Here is a 24,654-nt window from a genome sequence, read left to right on the forward strand (position 1 = left end):
AGGGGGAGGAGATCCCGGGCTGGCCCCAGGGACCAGGCTGCATTTGGAGCTTGATCTCAGAGCCCTGGAGCCCTTTGCTCACGCTGCAGAAATGAGGGTGTTGGATCCTGACCTCAGCCCTTATAAATAACCCAACCAGGGCCATGCAGGCACCAAAAACAATTTGTCCCTCTCCTCTCCTCTCCTCTCCTCTCCTCTCCTCTCCTCTCCTCTCCTCTCCTCTCCTCTCCTCTCCTCTCCTCTCCTCTCCTCTCCTCTCCTCTCCTCTCCTCTCCTCTCCTCTCCTCTCCTCTCCTCTCCTCTCCTCTCCTCTCCTCTCCTCTCCTCTCCTCTCCTCTCCTCTCCTCTCCTCTCCTCTCCTCTCCTCTCCTCTCCTCCCCTCCTGTCCCCTCCCAGTTCCCTCACTGCCCTGGGAATGTCCCCTCACCCCCAGGATGATTAAATCCTGAAGAATGTGTGTGAAGAAGGACCGAGGCTGGGGCACACATGGTGTGGGGGACTGGAATAAGCAGGAGAATTTATCTGCACTCTGTGTAACCCAGGCACTGCCAGAGCTCTTGGCAGTGTCCTGGCAGAGCCATCCCATCCCATCCCATCCCATCCCATCCCATCCCATCCCATCCCATCCCATCCCATCCCATCCCATCCCATCCCATCCCATCCCATCCCATCCCATCCCATCCCACAGCAGCTCTTTTCCCTTCTCCAGCTGTGCCATGTTCCCCAGGGATGGCTCTGTGGGTCACTCTGTCCTGCAGGGACATTCCTGCTGCCTTTGGTGGCTCTTTGGGCACTGCCAGGCCCCTCCAGCCAGGGGTGACCTCTGGAAAGGCAGCCTGGGAGCTGCAGTGAGGAGGGAGAGGCACCTTATGGGCTGCTGGGGGCACTGGGGGAACAAGAGGTCTCCTGGAGGCTTGGGCTGGGTGTATTTGGATAATCCTGGGACAAACTCCCTTGTATTTATACCTGGAGCATTCAGGTGTCTCTGGTGCCTGAGTCAGAGCTGACCAGAAATCAGCTCAGAGCCTCAGTCATCAGTAAATCCATATTTATTGCCCCAAACAGCACCAATTATTTTTTTTTTTTTATAACAGGAAAATAAAAAATCCAGAAAATAGCAAGGGAGGATTGCTTTGTAAATGTTTGCAAAAACACTTTTATTGCAGATGCTTAAACTGCTCTGTTTCCCTCCCTGCCTGTCTGCTGCCCCTAGTCAGCTGGAATATTCTGACCACTTCCTACCAGCCTCAACTGAGACATTAAAATGTCAAGAATGGCTCATTCCTGCAAGAAAATCTGGGAAAGAAGAGACCAGACCCACATTTAGGCTGCAATCAAGAGAAAGTCGTCAGTGAGCTCAGGCCCACTGCCAGACATTGAAAAAATGCATAAAGGAAAAAAAACAAGTCTCAGAGGTTGTTTGAGGTGGGAGCCTGATGCTGCAATCAGCTGCTTTCCAGTGTGGTTCTGCATCTTCCATGGCTCTCACATCCCTGGGCCCCCCTGAGCACCTGAGGCCACATTTCCAAAGGGGAATGTGCTGGGCAGTGCTGGGGGCAAGCAGCTCCTGGAAAGGAGATCTGAGCAGAAAATGCCAGACTGGAAGGATTTGTGCTTTTGCAGAGCACCCTGCCTGCCAAGCACGTGCAATGCTTAGAAAGAGCTCTGGGGTGGATTGCAAAATCTGCCCCATTTGGAGTGGGCTTGGAACTTCAATCCCTCTTTGGCTGCCCAGGAAATGACAAAGCTTTGGGAAAACAGCCAGGTTGGATCCAGGCTTGGGACATTTCAAACTGTTGCACACATTTTTTCATTTTTTTTCATGCAGCTCAGCAAACCCCTACAACATCCCACACAGATTTCCTTGTTTCCCTGACACTTCTGGTGCAAAATCTGGGCACTGCAGCAGATCCCAAGGCTCAGTTCCATCCAGCTTTGCCCCATGCTGGAGGGATCTGACTTGCTCTCAAGTCTATAGGTGACAGCTCCATGGGGATTTTAGAAAGCAGCTCCCCCTGACACTTGGTGTTTTGTCCTCTGCTGGCCCTGCAGTGATGCCTGTGGATGGACATGCCAGGGATGCTGCAATGGGAAAGATTTGTGTAAATTCCACAGTCACAGGCAGTGCCACTGCTCAGGGAATGCAGGAGTTGCTGGGTGCCCACTATTCCATCTCAGCTCTGAGCTCAGAGCAGGGAACTTCAGAGCTGAGCAAACTGCACTGGGGAAAGGAAATAAAATAAAGCATTGGTGTTCTTCCAGTGCTCAATGAGTAAATATTAAGCTGTTTTGAGGTTTTGTTACAGGAGATGTTTATGGGGTTATAGCTTTTAGAACACTGAGAGCCTCTGTGCTGAGTCCAGGTCATTCACAAGAGCAGGTTACACTTGAAAGAATCCACGTTAGATTTAAGTGCTGGCTTGAGGCCACAGCAAGAAGGGAGACCCAGGAAAAGAATCAGAGGCGTCTCTAGAAATCACTTTGGTCCAAGCTTAAGCAGTGAAATGCCAGTTTGGGCTGGTGTGGGCATTTGTGACAGAGCGTCCTGCAGCCCGGGGCAGGGGCTGCACCTGACAATGTCACCGATGTCACCAATGTCACCAGTGTCACCGATGTCACCAATGTTACCGATGCCACACAGCCCCGGGACAGGGGCTGCACCTGACAATGCCACCGATGCCACACAGTCCCGGGGCAGGTGCTGGTACCTGACCGATGTCACCAATGTCACCGACGTCACCAATGTCACACAGCCCCGGGGCAGGGCAGGAGCCCCGGGCTGAGCCCCGGATTTGGTTCTGAGCAGTGGGAAAGCCCAGCTCCCCCCGGGGGATGTCCTGGGGCTGGGATGGGAGGCAGGGATGGAGCAGGGATTTTCTTGCAGGAATAAACCACTTTTGACATTTCAATGTCTCAGGTGAGGCTGGCAGAAAGTGTTGCAGCCTGAGCAGGGCCAGATGAGCCAAACATCAGCTCCAGCATCCGCTGAAGCTGCTCTGCAGCCTGCAAGGGGATCTAGGTGAGCCACAGAGGGGACCAGGGCTGTGCAGGATCAGGAATTCCCTGGAAACAGGAGGGATGGCATGGCTGGGACCAGGGCTGTGCAGATCAGGAATTCCCTGGAAGCAGGGATGTCGTGGCTGGGTGCCCCAGGAAGGAGGAATGTCACTTGCAGCCCGCAGCTGGGACAGTCTGGCACCCCCTGCCACCCCCAACCTGTGCAGGTCCAGGGGAGGAGTGGGGGCTCTTCAGGCCCCTGGCAGAGCCAGCGGGGCGGGGACGAGGCAGGGAGGGGTGGATGTGTCTGGGATGTGTCTGCAGGGCAGAGCCTGGGGTCCCCCCGCAGCCCCAGGACAAGGCTGCTGCCTTCCAGCACCACAGCTCAGCTGGGTGTCCCAGCAGGGCAGAGCCCCAGGATAGTGTGGGGTGTCCCAGGACAGTGTGGGGCATCCAGGGCAGCTGATCCAGCCCAGCAGGAGCTGAGGTGGGCAGGGCTCCTGCTCTGAGCCAGCCCAGCCCAGCCAGCCCCACTGCCCTTCCCTGGGCAGCCCCTGGGATGTCACAGCAGGGCTGGGCAGGGTCTGAGTGCTGCCCCCCAAAATGTGGTCAGCTCTGCACACCCCTGCAGCTCCAGCACGATTCCTTTGCTCTTTCCCTGTGGATTTCACCCCAAAATGCTGTCATGCTTTGTCCTTCCCTGTTGCCTGATAGAAAATCACTGCCTTTCCTTGTCCCTGTAATCAGTGGTGCAACAGAGCTTCGGGCTCAGAAGCCTTCAGTGAAGCACTTGAGCCTAGAACCCTGTGTGCAGAAAACTGGAGCCATAAATGTGGAAATTCCTCCCTGGGAAGCAGGTGGGAAGGGGCTGCCAGTTCCTATCAGCCATCAGCTGTCAGGGCCACGAGCAGCAGATACTGATTTCCTCCAGGACCTTCAGACATCAGCCTGAGTGAAGCAGCTCATTAAAAGCAGCTAATTGCTGCAGTCATTTGTGAAATGAATTTTTCAAGGTTAATTTAGTTTAGCACTGAGAGGCCTCCATTTAGCTCTGGAGAGGGTGAACTGCACGTGCCACACATCCCTCCCTCCCTCCCAAGCACTGGTCCCAGCATGGCAAGGTGAGCAGCAGCCCAGCTTGGCCTGTGCTTGATGCAGACATCAGCTTTGTTTTGTCAGGAGATGAGCAATCCCTTCAGAAGTTCTTTTAACCATTGCAGGGATGCTGGGAAATCAGTGTCTGAAATGTGATGTGTTCAGTCAAGCTTTGCTGTTCACCTCCCTTATCCCATTTCCCCTTTGCCATGGAGTTTCCACAAGCAAACCTCCCTGTCTGCTGGACTCCCAGGTGGCTTTAAAGACAGCAGGGACAGTCTGTGGGGCCAAAAGGGACATTGGCTGCAATTGGGATGGCACCTGGTGTGGAATCATTTTCTGCTCCTTGCAGACTAAAAGCAAGTCCAAGGAAGAAACAAGTGCAGAGCCTTTTGTGAAGCATCATTTCAGGTCCAGGGGGGCTGTGCCAGCCTTTGCTGCCTCTCTGTGGCACACAGCAGCCTGGGCAGGGGTCTCAGTGCTGTGGGACACTGACCACGGGGTCAGTGGGAGCAGTGGGGATCTCTGTCCATCTCTACTCCTGGTGCATCATCAACCACATCCCCCAAGAAAGGATTCAGCTGCAGAGCCCAAACGTGCCCAGAGCTTGCTCCAGAGATGGTGGGGCTGGAAAGGAACTGGTGGGGCTGGAGAGGGGCTGGTGGGGCTGGAGAGGGACCAGTGGGGCTGGAGAGGAACTAGTGGGGCTGGAGCAGAGCTGATGGAGCTGGAGAGGGGCTGGTGGGGCTGCTGCAGAGCTGATGGAGCTGGAGAGGGGCTGGAGGGGCTGGAGCAGAGCTGGTGGGGCTGGAGAGGGGCTGATGGAGCTGGAGAGGGGCTGGCGGGGCTGCACGTGTCCCACCTGAGCACAGCCCGCCTTGGCACCGGCCTGGGGGAAATCAGCTGTTTAATGGACGCGTCCTGTGTTTGCAGAGCAGCCACCAGCTGTGACAATACAGATGTTTCCTGTCTCCCTGGACCTGCAGAGAGCCTTTTCCCAGCTGGAAGCAGTTCCTGCATTTGGGCTCCATCTCGGGGATCTCAGCCACCTGAGCTCAGCCAGCAGGACGTGCCTGGGCAGTGACCATCCCCCCTGCCCGGGTCAGTCCTGGCTGTGACACCTGGGGCAGCTCCAGGGAGGGAAGCCCAGCTCCGAGGGCAGGGCAGTGATGCCAGGGAGCGATGCCACCCTCCCAGAGAGCGTGAGCAGCCCTGAGCAGGACGTGGGGATCTGCTGGGCAGGAAGAACCCCCGTGTGAGCAGGATGGAGGATGTGACTGTATGGGCTGTCCTCCCTTGTTGAGTCTCTGTCTTTTCCTTGTCTGGACCCCTGGAGCCGGGTGCTGCCACATCCTCTGGATCAGGGCTGCCTTTGGGAACAGATAAAGGCAGGTTCCACCCCTTTCCTGCTGGGGCAGGGAGCCCTCAGAGGCAGCTTTTGCTTTCCAAAGCTGCTGTGCTGCAGACAGGCTCTGAGCCATTCCCTTTCCTCCCTGCCCAGCTTTTGGGGCTCCAAGGCACGGGCTGAGCTGGAGTGGGGGAGGTTAGCTCTGAGTTTTCCTTCTGAGCTGCAGTAAGCCCTGTCCTGACTCTTTGGTTTCCCTCACCTGGGCTGACCTGAGCGCTTTCCCTGCTGCACTGAGCCACCAGCACATATTTCCTGGGATGTCTCATGCACGCACAGCTGGGGCAGGCGCTGGGTAAGGATGCCACCCTCAGTGAGGATTTCTACCTGCACTGTTCCCGGTGAACTCCCTTCCTCCCAGCATGGAAACGTGCGGGCAAATTCCTTCCCGTCAGACTGCGAGCGATTGGCTCTGCCTGGAGCAGGAATGCTCCCTGTCGGAGCAGCTCGCCAGCAGGCCAGGCTCCTGGGGCACCGGGACAGCTGGATTGTCACCGGTGTCACCCCAGACAGCCCCTCCACTCTCTTTGTCTGGTTTACTCCACAGCCCGGGAGGACGCAGGGCTCAGAGCAGGCACGGTGCTTGCTTGGGGCAGTTTCAAGCTGTGACTGAGCTCAGGGAAGTCTGTCCTTGTCCTTGCAGGGCACGCAGGACCCTGGACAGGGATGCAGGACGGATGCTGAAGCACAGCGTGCCCTGTCCCTTGGTGTCCTGCGGTGACACAGCCCCTGGGATCCCTCCCGCTGAGCTCCAGGACAGCTGTGGGAGCATCTGCAGCTGGGGAGCTGCAAACTCTGCTTGGAGCTGCATGGAGGGGGCAGCAATTGCGCCCCAGTTCATTCACTTTCCTGCCAAGCTGTGGCACAACCTCGGGGACCCGCAGCCCTCCCTGCCTTCCACCCATCCTGGCACTGGGAGCAGAGCCCCTCACCCTGCCAGGAGCCAGGGTGCCCGTGGAGGATTCCCAAGTGACTCCAAACCAGAAGAGGTGAAAAACTCGCAGGAATTGAAGCCAAAACTGGACAATTCCGCTGCTGTTCCTGGAAATGCCACGTCAGAGCCAGAGCACTCGGCAGCCACCTGCATTTCCCAGCCTCGGCAATCCCAGGAGCGGGGCTGTGGGGAGCGGGACCCAGGGCAGCGCTGCTGACGCACTCCTGACAAATCCGGGGCGAACTTCCCAGCAAAGGCCGCGGGGAAGCGAAGAGGAGGAACGGGAGACAAAAGCACAATTGGAGCGCTTCGGTCTGGCAGCCAGAGTGCTGTGCTGGGAAAATCCTGATTTACTGCAAGAGTCCTGGCAGATGAGGAAAGAAGAGAACAGTTTCTAAGTGACTGTCCCCTGAGTCTTTTCCTTTTTCCCCTGGCCTGCTTTGCAACCCTTCTTGATACACTCAGCGGGTTTGGGGGATTTTCTGCTGGACTGCTGAGCCCTGGTGCCCATCCTTGCCCCTCAGCTTGGGAATAGGGCTCTGCCAAGCTCCTTGAACTGCCTCTCACTCCTCATGGGAGCCTTCATCCCACCGAGGGGACCCGGTGGGCACAGCTGAGCCGTGGCTGTGAGCCAGGAGCTCAGCTCCTGCTCCACCAGGGGCCGTGCCGATGTTCAGGCCGGACTCTGGTGCCTGTGGCCAGGCAGGAGCCCTGGGAACAGCTTTGCTGCACAGGGAGTGGGAGGGAGTCAGACCCAGCCCAGGGCTCCCACAGCTCGAGCGATGCGGGTGCTGAGCCTCGGGAAGGATTCCCTGCTCATCCCGGCACGTCTGCACACGCTTTTCCAGCCCGAGCTGCTGCCGGGGTTTCGGTCCCGGGAAGCCCATGGGAGCAGCAGCTGTATGGAAATCAGAGCGGGACTGGTGGCTGCCAGGGAATTCCCACGAGGATCGGGAAGGGTGGGAGTGCCCCAGCTCCAGCCACAGCTGTGCCCAGCGCAGTGCCCGGGCTGCCGTCCCCTCTCCGGGCAGAGCCGCTGCTGTTTCTCCCGGCGCCGGGGGATGGCATCGCCTCCTCACTGTTCGGGGTGCGAGCGAGGAGCCGGAGCTTTCCCCATCCCCTGCGCCCCGCAGGGCCTGCGTGAGGCTCCTCTGGGTGCAAAACAGAGATGCCACATTAAAAGCCGAGCTCTTCACGCATTTCCAGCCTCAAGTGCCCGGAGCTGGCGGGTCGGGGAGCTAATGCCGCCGCTGGGGACACGGGACAGGACGCGCTGTCCCAGCCCGGGCTCGTTCCTGGTGGGCAGCGCCAGTTCCCACCCCGAGCCCAGCGATTCCTGTTGTTATTTCTTCATTCCAGCTGGCCAAGGCAGGAGCTGGGGATTCCCACTCCCATCATAACTCAGCACTATTAACACGTTTTAACAAACAAGGACATCAGCCTTCACTAATTGCTGATCACATAGCTTTATTAATGTTTACTTTTTATTAATTGGCATCCAAGCCCTAATTGCTGGGTGTCCTGATCAGTCACAGGAGCAGCTCTCGCCTTCTTCGGAGCTGGGTCGGCTCCGTTTGAGTCAGTGGCCAACGCGCACTTGGTCGCAATGGTCGCACTTCCCACTGCCAGAATTCCCTTCCCTCGAGTATTTCTCATTCCTGCTGATTCTCCTCCTGGCGGCTCTGGCCCAGACACCCCATTCCCAGTGTGCCTGAATACCCCGTGGAGGCTCTGAGCCATTCCCGGTGCGCCTGGATACCCCGTGGAGGCTCTGAGCCATTCCCGGTGTGCCTGGATACCCCGTGGAGGCTCTGAGCCGTTCCCGGCGGGTGTGCCTGTGCCCGTGGGAGCTCTGCCATCACTGCTCCTGCTGTGCCCTCCTGCCAGCGCTGGCACAGCCCGGTGCAGCCACAGCTCCCGCCCCGAGTGTCCGCCGGGCTGGGATGGGTGGGAGGTGACCCCACCCAGAAAAGTGTGTTTGGGGTGAGAGAGGTTCTCCTGCTGCACCAGAGGGTTCCCCGTGGCCTCCAACCCTCCCGTGTCTGACAGAGCGACACCAAACGTTCCCATTCCACATTGAAATGGCCCATCCATCCCAGTGATCCACTAGGGAATCTCCTCGGTGTCCAGCCCTGCAGCCCCACACCAGCCCTGGGCTGGGGACAGAGCAAAGGGCTCAGCCCCAACCGTGGGGTCCCCCCGGGGCTGTGGCTGCACCCCACAAACCCCAGGCAGGGCTTTGCCATCACCAGCAGCGCTTCCAGCCAGGGACAAGCAGAGTCTCTCCCGGTGCTGGTGGATCCCGGGCAGCCCTGGATCCCCAGGGGCTGCAGAGCTCCGTGGATGGCCTGAAGGGCTGTGCTGGCCTTGGGGCCGGGGGGAAGCGGATCTGAGAGTGTTTGTGTGAGCTCTGGAGCTCGGTGTGGGGCTTTGCCTGGGCTCCGAATTCCCACAAAATCTGCCCGTGCTGTCACTGCTTTGCTGAGCCCCACGCTACAGACAGGCCAGGGAGGTGAGAGAAACTCCAGACCGGCTGCCCTCCCCTCCAGCACCCCAAACTGGGACAGACTGGGTGGAGTGGGCCGGGTATAAACTGTGGGAGGGGACCTCGAATGTCCCCAAGGGCAGCGCCCGCAGCCCCGGTCCGGCACTGCCCTGCCCTCTCTGCACCGCCCCACGAGGGCCGATCTGATCGGGCCCGGTCTGGTCCGATCTGATCTGGTCTGATCTGGTCCGGTCTGGTCCGATCTGATCCGATCTGGTCCGATCTGATCCGATCTGGTCCGATCTGGTCCGATCTGATCCGGTCTGGTCTGCTCGTACCGCGGAGGGGACAATGCAGAGTGGAGCTGCCGCGCAGGTGCCACAGCCCGGCCGGGGTGGCAGCGCGGGGAGGGTCCCCGTGCCCGAGGTGGCACACGAGGGGTGTCCCCACGGGAACTACGCGCTTTGAAAGCCCCACACTTCCAAGAGCTGCACCTGGAAGTTCTCCTGGCAGAGCGGGGGGTTGTCGAAGGTGTCGCAGCGCTCCGTGTGTCCCCAGAGCAGGCTGGCGTCCAGGGCCAGCGCTTGGCCGCCCCCTCCACCTGCAAGAGCGAGCGCAGGTCGGGCCCGGCTGCCGCGGCCCCTCGCTCTCTGTCCCCCGTCCCCCCGACCCGCTCCTGACTGGGAAGGGAGCTCCGGCCCGGGCCCCGAACCTCGCCGGGATTTGGGCTCGGGGGCTCCCCTGGGGCTCTCGGAGGGTCCCTGGCCTGGGGAAAGGGGGGGCTGCCCTCGCCTCCCGGACTCGAACCGAGATCCCAGGCGGGAGCTCTGGGGAAAACTCGGGGTTTAACCCGGAGCGGGCCCTGCCCAGCGCGGCAGCGGCGGGCGGTGGGTGCTGCCCTGGGGCCACGGGGGAGGCACCGACAGCGATCCGTTCACGGATATCGATCCCATTATCGATATTAATCTGCCTTATCGATACCGATCCCGTTCACGGGTATCGATCCCCCTTATCGATACTGATCCCCCTTATCGATACCGACCCCTTTCACGGGTATCGATCCCCATTATCGCTATTGATCCCCCTTATCGCTATTGATCCCCCTTATCGATATTGATCCCCCTTATCGATACCGATCCCTTTCACGGGTATCGATCCCCATTATCGCTATTGATCCCCCTTATCGATATTGATCCCCCTTATCGATACCGATCCCTTTTACGGGTATCGATCCCCATTATCGATATCGATCCCCCTTATCGATACCGATCCCTTTCACGGGTATCGATCCCATTATCGATATTAATCTGCCTTATCGATATCGATCCCGTTGACGGGTATCGATCCCCATTATCGATATTGATCCCCCTTATCGATACCGATCCCGTTCACGGCTGTCGATCCTCCTTATCAATAACGATCCCTTTCACGGGTATCAATCCCCCTTATCAATAACGATCCCCCTTATTGATACCAATCCCTTTCACGGGTGTCGATCCCCCTTATCAATATTGATCACCCTTATCGATACCGATCCCTTTCACGGGTATCGATCCTCCTTATCGATACCGATCCCTTTCATGGGTATCGATCCCCATTATCGCTATTGGTCCCCCTTATCGATACCGATCCCTTTCACGGGTATCGATCCCCATTATCGATATTGATCCCCCTTATCGATACCGATCCCTTTCACGGGTATCGATTCCCATTATCGATATTGATCCCCCTTATCGATACCGATCCCTTTCACGGGTATCGATCCTCCTTATCGATATCAATCCCCTTTATCAATATCGATCCCTTTCACACATATCGACCCCCTATCGATAGCGACCCCCCCTATCGATACTGATCCCCCCTTACCGATAACGATCCCGTCCCGGGAGCCGGACATGAACATGGAGGCAGTTTTGGAGGGCAGGAGGAAGTGCCTGACGGCCAGGAACGGGGACAGGCGGCCTCTCCTCTGCGGCGAGGGCACGGCCAGGTGGTTGGGGCTGGAGCTGCGGCTGTCCCGGGAGGGGCCGAGCCGGGGCCCGGCAGCGGGGGAAGGCGAGCGCGGCACGGCCTTGGCCAGCTCCGGCTTCTTGATGAACACCCACTCGTACCTCTCTGCCTCGGGGCGCACCTGGGCAGCGGGACACACCGTGAGCCCTGGGGCACCTCGCTCCGCTGCGGGGAGATGCTGCTGCTGCTGCTGGGGGCTGGGGCCAAGTGCTGCGTCCAGGTCTGGACCTGGGGCAGGGAGGGGACAGGGTGTCCTGGCAGGGCAGCAGTGAAGGGCCATAACCTGTGACTTACAGTGAACACAAAGCACTCCCCTGTCCCAAAAAAGCCCGACGTGGCTCCGTTCTTCTTCCTTTCGCTCCAGTCGGAGGAGAGAAACGCCCCACACACCTTGGGAGAGAGCACGGGGACCGTCAGGGGACGGGCCGGGAGCAGAGCAGCCCCGGGAGGGCCGGGCATGGCCCCGGGCTCAGCAGGGCAGGGGCTCTGCCCCGTCCCCTGGGGAATCAGAGCCCCAAATCCTGCTGTGCCAGCCCCATCCTGCACTGAGCAATCCCAGACACAAATCCTGCTGTGCCAGCTCCATCCTGCACTGCCCACCCCTGGTGCCCTGCACTGAGCAATCCCAGACACAAATCCTGCTGTGCCAGCCCCATCCTGCACTGAGCAATCCCAGACACAAATCCTGCTGTGCCAGCCCCATCCTGCACTGAGCAATCCCAGACACAAATCCTGCTGTGCCAGCTCCATCCTGCACTGCCCACCCCAATCCCAGACACAAATCCTGCTGTGCCAGCTCCATCCTGCACTGAGCAATCCCAGACACAAATCCTGCTGTGCCAGCCCCATCCTGCACTGCCCACCCCTGGTGCCCTGCACTGAGCATCTGAGGGCTGGGAACTCCTCCTGCCTGTCCTTGGCACAGCCAAGGGATAACAGGAGCTAAAATCTGTAGGAAACAAGGTTTTCTAGGTCACCTGCCCTTGTCTGCACGAGGCTCTGGGGGTGGCAGGTGTTTATCTCCACCCCACCCTGAAGTGTCAGCCTGGGGACATCAGCACTGCTGGTCAGTAAATCTTTGGGAGGCCTGAACAAATCACAGAACTCCCTCCACTGTGGGATGGAGAGTGGAGAGATAAATTAGGGGTTTATGAGGCACTCAGAGTCCCTGGGAAGAGCCCTGGCTCAGGGGCCTTTGCAGTTATTCCACAGCTTTCAGTAGGAACTGTCCTTATTTCTTCTCCATTTCCCTTGTGTGGCTGCTCGTGCAATCAGAGACAGAACCTGACCTTTAGTGCTTTGAAAGCAAGTCCTGGCTCAGACAAAGCATCTGCTGACTTCAGGAGAGCCTGCTCAGCGAGGACCCATGAGTCAGGCTGGAATTGCAATTAAAGTCTCACTGGTGGCCTCTCTCCCCATCACCCACTCCTCCTGTTCCCCCAGCACCTCGGGCTGAGGTGTGTGCTGGTGGCCAGAGGTGCAGTTTGTTCTGTCCTGGGAGCTGGGACAGGCCCGGGGCGGGGCAGGACAGGGACCACACAGCCCGTGGGTGCTCCAAGAGCCTGTGGGGTCACCCACCCTGTCCCCTGCCCAGCCCTGCCTGGGAAACGCTCACCTCCCCCTCGGTGGTTTTGATGAGCAGCACCGTGGGTTCATAGCCTTCACAGCACGTGTAGAACCTGCAGAGATGGACAAGGGGTGGGCTCGGGGGGAGCTGGAGCCCTGGGCAGGGTGTGCTGGCTGTCCCCGGCCGCTCCCAGCGTGCCTGGCACAGCGTGGCACACGGGGACATCCCTGCCTGGCACATCCCCAGGGCTCTGCGTGCCCCGGGCGGTGCCCAGGTGCTGGTGGCCATCGGGCCCCGCCTCTGCCCTCTCCCCTAAGCCCCACTCAGGACCCTGAATCGAGCCAGGAGGGTCCCCAGCAGCCCCAGAGGGGCCCCAGGCCACTCGCGTTGCTCCATCTCCACCACGAGCCCCGCCCGGGTTCCCGTGCCCGACCCCCGCCCCGCTGGGCAGGCGAGGCTTCACCTCTGCAGGCTGCAGCCGTCCTGGGAGGTGGAGAAGAGCAGCAGCGGGGGAAAGAGCGAGAAGCGCTCGGGGATCCAGGACCAGACGAGGCGCATCTCCTGCGCCGTGACCGTGCTGGAGCTGAAGTTCTGCATGTCCACAGCCAGGTGGAAGGACGGCCTGCGAGGGGAGGGACATCAGGCCGGGCTGCGGGGCCCCTCTGCTCTTCGGGGCACAGCCCCCTGCAGCAGCTCCTGTCCTGCTCTTTGCACCGTGAGCTCTCTGCCAACACCCTCGGCTCTGGCTGTGCCCTGTCCCCTGGCAGGTCCCCAGCTCTCACTGTGCCCTGCTCCCTGACAGGTTCCCGAGCTCTGCTGTGCCCTGTGCCCTGACAGGTCCCCAGCTCTGCCTGTGCCCTGCTCCCTGACAGGGTTCCCGAGCTCTGCTGTGCCCTGTCCTCTGGCAGGTCCCCAGCTCTGCCTGTGCCCTTCTCCCTGACAGGTTCCCGAGCTCTGCTGTGCCCTGTGCCCTAACAGGGTCCCCAGGGGCTGGGAGGGCCCAGCACAGCCCCGGCTGCGGGAGGTGCCCGCAGCTCCCCCCGGGTGCTCTCCACAGGAACTCCCATTTTGCCTGCTCAGCCCCCAGAGCTGGGGAACGCAGAGCTCTCCTCACCTTCTCTGCACCACGGTGATGCCCCTCTCCATCAACGCCTTCCTGTTGGCCATCTGCAGGAGCCAGATCTCCTTGCGGGAGAAGAGCCGGATGCCGAAGGCTCTCTCCAGGAGTTTGTCCACAGTGACGTGCTGGGCGATGTTCCTCACGAAAGCCTGCAGCTCTGCCTTGATGTCGGAGCCCTGCAGCCCGGCCGGGGCCAGCGAGAGGCGGAACTGCTTCAGCAGGGCCAGGGCGATGCGGTACAGCACCTTCTGGCCCTCCAGCAGGAACACGTCCAGCACCCGCACGGCGTAGGCGAAGGGCAGCCCGGGGAAGAGCCACGACAGCCACTCCGAGTAGACCTCGAGCACGTTGTCGGCGGCGCTGGCTATGAGCCTGTGGGCGGCCGGGCAGTGCTTGTTGGCCAGGTCCCCGAAGGTCATGCAGGAGGCCTGGTGGGCCAGGAAGGACTGGTCGATGTAGCCGGCGTGGGGAGCGTTGCTGGCGATGAGGCGAGAGACGCTCTCGAAGCACTGCGCCTCGTCCTCGCTGTAGTGCAGCAGCAGCGCCGCCAGCGCGGGCAGCAGCGGGCTGTGGGTGATGTCGGGGAACAGGGCGCCCACGCAGATGAGGATCTTCTTCAGGGCCGTGACCCCGTGCGGGTTGAGGCAGTAGGTGGGCATGGGGCAGCCCTCCAGGAACTCGGGCAGAGGGTGGCAGCTCACGCTGGGCTTCCCGAAGAGCCGGGCGGCCACGTCCCTGTAGACGAGCGCGTCGGGGGTGACGAGGCGGCAGGAGACCCGCTGGATGAGGCGGGGGTAGAGCCGGGCCCGGCCCGCGGGGCTCCAGCCCCAGCAGCCTTCCCTCGCCAGCCGCTTCAGCTCCTTCGGGGGCCGCTCCAGCGCGTCCTGCGGCATCTGCGCCGCCTGCTGCGGCTCCGGCATCTTGTCCCAGTCCACGAACTGCCCGCAGCCCAGGCAGGAGGAGGTGTCGATGTCCCAGGTGTCAGCCTCGGACGTGACCACGATGGTGACCGGGGGCGAGCCAAGCACCTCTGTAGGACAAAGAGCTTTTATTGAACACCTTTCGCCGCCCCACCAACAGCGTTTCACCCTGCCTCAGGGCGCTCTGAAGTCTCCCAGCCACGTCCCGGGTTTCTCTGTTCTCCCCTAAAAAGGGAAGGGTTTCAGTCTTTGCCCTCTCCTCTCCCATCAGCTCAGGCCCTGGAGAAGTGTGGGGCCAGGTCCCAGCCGGCTGTCAGGGTTTCTTCTCGCACCGTGAGGGGCTTTCCAGCCCCCCAGAAGCTCACGGCCCGAGGCAGGGCTCGGGCAGCCGCCAGCCGGCGCTGGGAAGAGCAGAGTCTGAGCTCCTCCTAGAGAGACGGGAGCGGCATTTCCTGGGGCTGCGGGAGAGCTCGGCCCGAGCGACCCCGCACGGGGGCACGGGAGCTGTTCCCGCGTGGGCGAGCTCTGCTGGCACTGAGTGCCGGGCAGGGATCAAGGCAATTAGCGCACTCATTAGCTCTCGGATGGTTTATCGTGGCTGTGCTCAGTTGCTGGAGAGTTCAAGGATGGATTCTCCCTCAGCCAAGGGGACACGGGGGGACAGCACGTGGTGGCTCATCGGGATGGTCCTGACGCCCGGGCTGGGTCCGGCTCTGGCTCTGGCTCTCCAGCTCAGTTTGGCGCTTGCCCAAGGGCAGCAGGAGCAGCGGCTCGGGCTCAGGCTGGGTCAGGGCTCAGCTGGTGGATGCGGTGGCTCGGCCCGACTCCCTGTCCTGGACACAGCCTGACCCCAGCACAGTCACGGGGGCTTCTGGCCACAGAAACCAGGCTGAGACAACACCGGGGGAGAATCAGGGGCTGTTTGCACCCCGCGATCCCCAAATTCACCTCGTCCTCTCCCCAGGATGCCGCCCTGCCCGGGTACCGAGCAGCATCAGCCCGAGCCCACCCGACCGCCGGTGCCCCGGCCCCGGGTGCCGAATGGAGGCCCCAGCTCGGGGCAGGAATTTGGGTCTGCCCCGGTCCTGTGCTCCGCCAGCCGTGTCCCGGCTCGGGCGGGCCCCGCTCGGCGCACTCACCTCGCCCGGTGCCCGTGTCCTCGCCCGCGGCCGGCTCGGCCATGGGGAAGGCGGCGGCCGCGCCCCCGGGGCAGCGGGGCAGGCTGAGCCCCACCTGCAGCATGTGCCAGCTCGGCCACCCCTGCCGGGTCCGCTCCGGCCCGGCACCTGCCCGCGCTTTAAAGGTGAGCGCCGGCCCCGGCCCCGGCGTTTATTTGGGGTAAATACAGCCGGGGGTGGAGCAGCTCCGCGCCCGCATCGCCCCTTCCTGCCCCAGTTCCGCGCCGAGCCCGGCTGGGGGGCTGTAAACACCCCGTGGGCTGAGATAGCATCAACCAGCAACACGAGCAGTAAATGAATCCTTTATTTTGCCGAGGATAACCTTGGTGTTCCCGCTCTGGGGCTCGCTCCCTGCGCAGCGCCCGGGGCAGGAGGTGCTGGGGGCTGGGGCGGGCGGGGGCTCCGGCCATGGCCCGGCCTTGAGCGGGGACACCCCGGCCCAGCGAGGGGGCTGGCACCACTTCCCGCTGGGGAGACCCGGGGAGACGGAGACAGGAGCTGTGAGCAGCAGGGCCGGGAACTGGGGACACCGGGGACAGGGAGAAGATAACCCCGGCTGTCTGCGCTGTCGGGGCCGGGGCCGTGCCGGCCGCAGGTGCACGGCGCTGCTCCAGCACAGCCCCGGGGACACTGGGGCGATGCGGCCCCGCGGCCCCCGCGCCCCCCGGCTGCCGGCGGAGCTCAGCCTGCGGCTGCTGCGGGCACAGCCGTGGGGCTGCAGCGTTCCCGGTCTGCACCCCGGGAAATGGTTGGAACCGATGGATTTTAGCCTCAGAATGTGCTGCAGTGCTGCAGACTGAGCTCTGTATTCACGGACAGAAGAGTGAGCTGGAGGAAAAGCAGCTTCCAGCAGAGGCTGGAGCCTGCAGAGAGGCGCCCAGGACATCGCTCCGGCCGACAGCGCTGACGCAGAACTCACAGCTCAGGCTGCACTTAGCAGGCACTTTTATAGGCATCCTAACATTTTAAAGGCTTTTTATTTGCCTTTAAAACCGGACTGTTTCTGTTGTGATAAGAGCAGCCGCAGGTTGCTCCTGACCTGCACCTGCAGCACCTCCCTGAGCATCCGCTGGCACCGCGGCCCTGCGGCATCTCCCGAGCAAGGCTCCGTCCTTAAGGACCTTCTCCTTTTTCTCACCTTCTCCGTGCTGTGCCAAACCCCTCGGGAGCATCTCGGCTGTCCTGTCACCGCTCCCCACCTTTGTCCCTGACAAGCGGGGAGCCCCCTGGAGTGGGGGGGGAGGCTCAGCAAAGACCCCCGGGCTGTGCCGGGTGGGAGGGGCTCGAGGGTGTCTCCCAGTGGGTGTTATCCTTATCCTTCTCTCCTTGTCCGCCCCGGAGCCTGTCCGGGGGCTCTGCTCCACAGGCTGCTCCCGAAGGGGCAGTGGCTGCCCCAGCCCCGCTCCTGGGGCCGGGGGGTCCCCACACCGCACCCCGCTCTGCTCCCGGTGCCAAGGGGCCGCTCGTTCTCTCTGCAGCTCCAGCCTTTGCCCAGCTCTGGCAGCAGCAGCTCCCGCTGCCTTTCCCGGACCTTTTCGGCCGCCTCATCCTCATTTGCCTTGTCCAGGGCAGCGGCCGCCTCCTCCTGCCAGCCCGACGAGCTCTGAAACCTCCGGCACGGGCTCCAGAGATGGAGATGGAAGTGAATTAGGGACAGAGCGAAAGGAAATGTCGCTTCATGCGTTTTTAATGGCGAAATATTAAATATGTAGAGGCCACGGGGCTCTGGCTGAGCAGCGCAGCTGAGGGCCATGAATGTTTGATGGCCACAGCAGCGGGAGCATCTCCGGGTGTGCAGAGATCCGGGCCAGGACACAGAGCCCAGCCCGGGGAAGCACAGCGAGGACCAGCCCCAGGAATGGGGGAGCACAGCGGGATGAGCCCCGGGAATGGGGGAGCACAGCGGGGATCAGCCCTGGGAATGGGGGAGCACAGCGGGGATCAGCCCCAGGAATGGGGGAGCACAGCAGGGATCAGCCCCGGGAATGGGGGAGCACAGGGGCGATGACCCTGTGAATGGGGGAGCACAGGGGCGATGACCCTGTGAATGGGAATGGGAACGTGCTGACGAGGATGCGCTCGTTATCGTTATCAATATTGTTATCAATATCGTTATCACTATTGTTATGATTGTCCTTTTTCACTATCGTCATCACTATCGTTATCCACACGTCACGAGGGCGATAAAGCCTCGCTGGCAGCGCCCCGAGGCTGCTCCTCAGCTTTGTGCCCGATTTGCGTCACCGAGCGCACCCCAAAACAAAGGGAGAGGCCAAATCCTGGCGGATCAGGGGTGGGAGGTGGGATGGGGTTGGACGGAGCTGCTGCGGGATGGGCAGGGACAGAGACAGGGCTGGGGATCTGGAGAAGGGAACCGGTGCCATCGCTCAGTGTCGGGTTTGTGTGGCAGCAGGGAGGGGAGGGAGGGGTGGGGACAGCTCTGGTTCTGTGCAGTGCACATCTGCACCTTGTACCGTGCACATCTGCACCCTGAATGTCTGCACCTCTATACCCTGCACATCTGCACCTCTACAAGCCTCTGCCCCTGTAAACCCTGGACATCCGCAGCTGTGTCCCTGCACCCCGCACATCTGCACCTCTGCCCCTGAACACCCGCCCCTGGCCCCGTACCGCACACGGGAACCGCTGCGCCATCGGCCTCGCTGCCCGCAGCGCCGGGCACCCCGCACCGCCGCACCGCCGCGGCAGCTGCGCTCCTCGGGCCCGAACCGCTGTCCCCTCCATCTCTCCCATTTCCTTCTCCCACTTCCCCTCCGTGCTCTCCCGGCGCCTGCGCGCGGCGCGTCCGGGCGGATCCGGCGGAAGCGCGGCGAAGGTTCCGGGGCCGCGATGGCTCCGGACCCCTGGTGAGCGCCGGGCCGGGCCGGGGGCTGCGGGCCGGGGGCTGCGGGCCGGGCCGGGCCCTGCCGAGCGTCCGGAGCCTCCGGGGCCCGGCACGGGCGGGAGCGGGACCGGGGGGCCGCGCTGTGCGGGGAAGTGTGCCTTCCCAAATTCATCCCGCTGTGCGTGTGTGTGTTGGGGGTGCTGTGCCTTCCTCTACCGGGATCCTTTCCCAAAGCTATCCCAGGCTTTGTGTGTGTGTGTGTGTGTTGGGAGTGCTGTGCCTTCCTCTACCGGGATCCTTTCCCAAAGCCCATCCCAGGCTTTGTGTGTGTGTGTTTTGGGGGAGCCGTGCCTTCCCCTCCCGGGCCTTTTCCCGAGACTTATATCAGCCCATCCCATAAGACCCCAGCCGATCCCATCCCGTCCCGTCCCGTCCCATCCCATCCCATCCCATTATCCCATCCCATTATCCCATCCCATCCCGTCCCGTCCCATTATCCCGGCCGGTCCCGGCTCCATCCCGCGGCCCCGGGCTCAGCCGCTGCTCGCCCCCAGGCTCCCGCTGCTCGCCGCCGCTCGCCAGCTCGCCCAGGACATCGCCGAGAGGATCCAGGAGCGGAACCGCTGCCAGCGGAGCGGGGAGAGCTCGGCCAAGGTGCCCCGGCAGGGAGGGGCTCGGCGGGGCTCGGCTGGGCTGGGCTTGGGTGTGCCGGGTCCGATGGGCTCGGGAGAGCGGGATTCCCGGGATGGGGGCCCGGGAGAGCGGGATTCCCGGGATGGGGGCCCGGGAGAGCGGGATTCCCGGGATGGGGGCTCGGGAGTGCGGGATTCCCGGGATGGGGGCCCGGGAGAGCGGGATTCCCGGGATGGGGGGATTCCCGGGATGCGGGCCCGGGGAGGGGCAGGAGCCGCGGAAGGGCGGATCGGGCCGGGGCTGTGTCGCTGTCGCTGGGGAAGGTTGTGTTCCACGCAGGAACCCAGCGCCCGTGTCTGTCCCTTGCTGTGTGTGTACAGGGAACGCGGTGTCTCGAAGGTCGCTTGGGCTCGGCAGCCGTGGATCTCTGAGCAGCGGGGCTGGCTCAGGGGAGGAGCTGCGGCGGTGCTGGGCACACACACCCTGCTGCCTGCTCCGGGCTGGTCCGGCCGGGATGGAGCTGCTCCTGAGGCTGGGGATGCTGGGATGCTGGGATGGAGCTGTCCCAGAGCTCAGGGATGTTGGGATGCTGGGATGGAGCTGCTCCTGAGGCTAGGGATGCTGGGATGCTGGGATGGAGCTGTCCCAGAGCTCAGGGATTTTGGGATGCTGGGATGGAGCTGTCCCAGAGCTCAGGGATGCTGGGATGCTGGGATGGAGCTGTCCCAGAGCTCAGGGATTTTGGGATGCTGGGATGGAGCTGTCCCAGAGCTCAGGGATTTTGGGATGCTGGGATGGAGCTGTCCCAGAGCTCAGAGATTTTGGGATGCTGGGATGGAGCTGTCCCAGAGTTCAGGGATTTTGGGATGTTGTGATAGAGCTGTCCCAGAGCTCAGGGATGTTGGGATGCTGGGATGGAGCTGTCCCAGAGTTCAGGGATGTTGGGATGTTGTGATAAAGCTGTCCCAGAGCTCAGGGATGTTGGGATGCTGGGATGGAGCTGTCCCAGAGTTCAGGGATGTTGGGATGTTGTGATAGAGCTGTCCCAGAGCTCAGAGATTTTGGGATGCTGGGATGGAGCTGTCCCAGAGTTCAGGGATTTTGGGATGTTGTGATAGAGCTGTCCCAGAGCTCAGGGATGTTGGGATGCTGGGATGGAGCTGTCCCAGAGTTCAGGGATGTTGGGATGTTGTGATAGAGCTGTCCCAGAGCTCAGGGATGTTGGGATGCTGGGATGGAGCTGTCCCAGAGCTCAGGGATGTTGGGATGCTGGGATGGAGCTGTCCCAGAGCTCAGAGATTTTGGGATGCTGGGATGGAGCTGTCCCAGAGTTCAGGGATTTTGGGATGTTGTGATAGAGCTGTCCCAGAGCTCAGGGATGCTGGGATGCTCAGCAGCTGGTCTGTGCCCTCTCTCTGTGAACAGGGACCAGATGTTCCTCCCCCAGGGCTGGCTCCTGCCTTTTGCAGTGGCTGCAGTTCAGAAGGAATAGAACTTTGCAGCCTTGTTTCAGCTGCATTTCTAACAAAATACAAGCCCAGAGTTATATAGGAATGAGAAGCAGCAGTTAGAGCTTACCCAGGAATGTTGTGTTCTCCATGTTTTCACACTTCCTGTTCAAGAAATAAAATAAGGTTTTCAGGATGCTGCTTTCCCTAGGGCTCCAGGCTTTGTCCTTTCCTTCAGGATCAGCTTTGAGTCATTACCTGCTCCCTTGGCTGTGTTCAGATGAAAATTACTGTAAGCCCTTGAGTTGATAGTTTATGATTTATCTCCCCCCCCCTCTAGATTAGGGCTGTCATGCAATGCTGGATCTGCTGGGCCACTCACTTTGCTGAGAGGGGTTCAAATCAAATGTCATTTTTTAAATGTTTCCTTGGAAGAAATTCTGAGGAAAAGTGTGTAGGCTGTGCACAACAATCAGTGCTGCTGAATGGCTGCCTCAGTTCAGCAGGAGTTGAAAAGGGGTTTCAGAAACCCCAAGGTTTGGGAGCAGTGTTTTCTCTGGCTTTGGAGTGTTTGGAGGTGCAGATTAAATTCTTGCTTTCAGGATGGTGAAGTATCAGAATTGCGCAGATACACCTCAACAACAGAAGACCAATAAAAAGATTGCTGCTCAATCTGTCTGTACTTATAGAGGGTAAAGTTCTCAGTACCACCTCTGAGGAGTCCAAACCCCAAGGAAACGTGGGGTTGGTGTTTGGAGCCTTTCTGGGGCTGGAACTCTCTGAGGTTGTGTTTTATGGAAACATTGCATGGGTGACTGACTTCTCCATAAAGTCATTTGTCCCATGCCCTGTGTTTTCCAGCTTCCTTTAATCCATTAAGAGGTAAAGGGGAATATTTGGCAGTGTTTGATTCTACTCTAAACAAGTTTCCAACAACGAGAGAGGTGTTTTCATAACAGAAGTGCCTGTTGAGAAATCCACGGCTGAGCAGTCACGTGTCCTGTGCCTCCTGATGTAATGCAGGAAAATGTCTTTGTACAATATTGGCCTTTTAGGCAGAATGTAAACAGGTTTTTATTTATTTTTATAGTATTTTGTCATTAGCATGCTTGACAAACTTCTTGCTTGTTGCTGAGCCAAAAATAGAGCATAAAATTTAAAATGGAAAAAAACAAACTGTGAGGAAAAATTTTAATCCAGCACTTACCATAGGTGAACTCTGCTCTGTTAAGCTGATCAAAACTTCCATTGGTTTATTTTCATTTCTTTCTACTTCTTTCTTAGTTTTCTGTGAAAGAGGTGACATCTTTTGTTCTCTCACTGCAGTTTCTGGTGAGGTGGCTGCATTTTGTGACTGTTTTGGCCGTGTCACCTTTGTGCTCTGTTGCTGTTCTGGGTCAGTCAAATGCATCACACTCCACCTGGAGCTGGGAACAAATGAGAAGACCTTTAATTACCTGATTGCAGAGGCTTCAGCATTCCCAAAATCGCTGATCCCCCATCCTGGTTTGGATCTGCTGCCGTGGTGGTGTTGGGCTGCTTTGGTCCAGAGGTGGATTTTGGCTGCCTCAGCCTGGGTGCATCTGCTCTGTGTTGTGTTTGGTGTTTGAGAGCAAACCTCCCTGAGCACAGAGGTTTAATCTTCTGAGGCTCTCCTGCTCCATCCAGTGCACACACCCAGGCAGGGTCTGGCAGCACTGGCCCTGCAGAGAGCTGCTGCTGCCTCTGTGTCTCCAAGAAAGCAGGGCTGAGAGTGAGAGCAGATATTCCCCTCTGTTCCCAGTTCCCCACAGAGCAGCTGGGGTTGCTGCCCATTGTAAGCCACAGCTTGTAAACAAGAGGCACAGCAAGTCTTAATTAGGACGACTTGCATTGTTAATTGCAGTTAGAGTGGTTTTTCTGCATTACTGGGATGAGAAGAAATAACATCTAAGGAGGAAAAACTCAGGAGGATAATGTGAGCTTGAGTTGGGAAGGGGTGGGGAGAAAGCAGGAGGATTCCTGCAAGTCTGGGGTTGGCATCAGGGAAGAATGCCTGAATTGCATTTTTACTGAGAACAGACACATCTGAATCTTGAGCAGGTCAAGGAGAAAGGACTGGGAGTCCTGGGTGCTGCTGAGAAGGGAAATGGAACAATCTGAATTTCTTTGGGGTGTTAAGTTTCAAGTCTGGAGTTCAGTACAGGGAATTTGTGAACCTGTAGCAGCCTTCTCTCTGATCCTGGTAGCTGGGGAAGAAACCCAGTGACAAAAGAAGCTGGTGCCTGTATTTTCATTGAAGATCAGAGAAAAGAGCTGGAAATTTATCTGGAAAATATTAAAATGTGCTGAAATGTTTTGCCCATCTAAAGAAGTGTGTTTATAAAGACTTGAAAGACAGCTTTCCATATTTCTCAGCATTAATGCCTTAGAGTTGTATTTGTGAAACCATTCCATTGTTTTGTAAGGGCTGCAGTGGAGCCCTTCACACCTGTGCAGTAAAAGTGAAATGTGTTGCAATGAAGCAGTGTGAAATGCCATGCAAATCTGAGCAGGCCAGTGACAATCTGTGTGTTCCCCCAGGTCAACGTGGCCATCAGGGCCTCTCTGCAGAGCCTGAGGGAGAAGATTGAGCAGCTGAGGGAGCAGCTGCTGCGGGCGGTGTCCACGCGCCAGATGTATCTGCAAGCACACCCTGGCCCTGGCTGGGGCACTGGGAAATGTGCTGTCATTGCTCTGCCACATGCTCTGGGTTTTTACCTCGTTCCCCTGCAGGAGAGTTTGTCACCAGAACCTTCTCTGTGCTGCTGGTTGTTATTTTCATGGCAGCTGCAGCACAGGGAGAGCTGGCACCTGTGGGGTGCTGAGAGGGAGCCTGGCTCTGGTCTGCTCTGTGTCACCTGGGCTGAGAGGAGCTCAGGGACATGTCTGAGCCACCTCAGAGCTGCCCTGCTGCTGTCTGTGCTCTGCAGGCACTGCTGCTGTCTGAGCAAGGTCGCTTGTCCAGCACTGAACTGGTCAGGTGACATTTTTTTCTCAGCATTTTCTCTTGGCCAGGCCTGGCTAAAAGGAAGGAGGAAGCTTTATTCAGGCTGTGGGCAGGGCTGGGGTATCCTGACTTTGGCTGACTTAAGAAACAACAGGGCTGCAGTTTCACATTGATCAAAATGCAGTGAAACACACCTTGGGAAGAAATCACAGATTTTCTGCTGGGAGTGTTACCCACAGCCAGACTGTGCTGGAAGAGTCAGGTTAAGGATCACAGGTATGTCCATCTCCCTGAAGGTATCCAGGAGCAGTCTGGTTGGAGGGAGGGATGTTTCCTCTGAGCCTAGCCCAGCAGAAATCCCTCCTGAGCCCCAGCCCCGAGTGCTGTGCTGATGGCAGCCTGGAGCTCCCCTGCCCAGGGCTGCTGGAGCAGGCAGATGCTGCTGCTGGGGCAGAAAACACACACAAACCAGTTCAGCCATTGCTGAACCACTCAGCAGGACTTGGGAGAGAGTTAGAAGTGCTTCAGGATGTCACTGAGGTTAATTTAAAAAGCCTCTACAGCTCCCCTCTGGAAGGCACAGCTCTTCAGAGGCACTGTGTGAATCGAGCTCTGCTCACCAGTGCCTGTTGGGTGCTCTGCTCATCAATTGCAAGTGAAAACAGATGCTCAAAGGAAAATTTGGGTTTTTCTCTGATCACTTGGCTGGGAGCTGCTCCCTGGTCTGTGTGAGGAGCCTCCAGTGAAGTGAGATGAGAAATGCCCTGCTGATTTTAAAGGCTGTGTTCTGCTTGGCCCTGCCCTGGTGTAATTTGGAGCTGTTTAAAGAAATCTCATCCTTCCCTGAGTTTAACCTGTGCAGTACTGTTACAATGTCAGTGTTAGAGACCAACAAAGAAACCAAGAATGACTTTGGTGGGATTTTGGAGGGGGAAATACTATTCTTAATGCTAATTTGGCAGTAAATGTCCATTCAGTTCTCTAATTACATTGAGATAATGACTTAAAGATCATTCTGTGTCCACTGGATGAAACCTTTTGTTTCAGAT

General features: G+C 59.3%; 2 protein-coding genes across 3 annotated transcripts in view; one reads left to right on the forward strand and one right to left on the reverse strand.

Annotated features, from left to right (window-relative positions):
* Window positions 1-7,881: 7,881 nt before the first annotated feature.
* Window positions 7,882-15,800, reverse strand: LOC130260584 (TBC1 domain family member 24-like). Its single transcript, XM_056506127.1, has 7 exons — window positions 15,673-15,800; window positions 13,608-14,643; window positions 12,957-13,115; window positions 12,542-12,605; window positions 11,221-11,316; window positions 10,783-11,047; window positions 7,882-9,517 (listed from the first exon to the last, which is right to left on the reverse strand). The coding sequence occupies exons 1-7, from the start codon at window positions 15,773-15,775 to the stop codon at window positions 9,372-9,374; spliced, it is 1,869 nt and encodes a 622-aa protein (XP_056362102.1). The 5' UTR covers window positions 15,776-15,800; the 3' UTR covers window positions 7,882-9,371.
* Window positions 15,801-18,498: 2,698 nt separating this feature from the next.
* Window positions 18,499-24,654, forward strand: part of STX8 (syntaxin 8) — an 87,759-nt gene continuing 81,603 nt past the window's right edge. For both annotated transcript variants that reach the window (XM_056506128.1, XM_056506130.1), the window contains exons 1-3: window positions 18,499-18,578; window positions 19,111-19,210; window positions 23,200-23,294. In XM_056506128.1, coding sequence (XP_056362103.1) covers window positions 18,562-18,578; window positions 19,111-19,210; window positions 23,200-23,294 — 212 coding nt within the window. In that variant the 5' untranslated portion in view covers window positions 18,499-18,561. The remainder of the gene's footprint in view (window positions 18,579-19,110; window positions 19,211-23,199; window positions 23,295-24,654) is intronic.

The sequence above is a fragment of the Oenanthe melanoleuca genome, chromosome 18 (genome assembly GCF_029582105.1).
Source record: "Oenanthe melanoleuca isolate GR-GAL-2019-014 chromosome 18, OMel1.0, whole genome shotgun sequence".
Taxonomy (NCBI): domain Eukaryota; kingdom Metazoa; phylum Chordata; class Aves; order Passeriformes; family Muscicapidae; genus Oenanthe; species Oenanthe melanoleuca.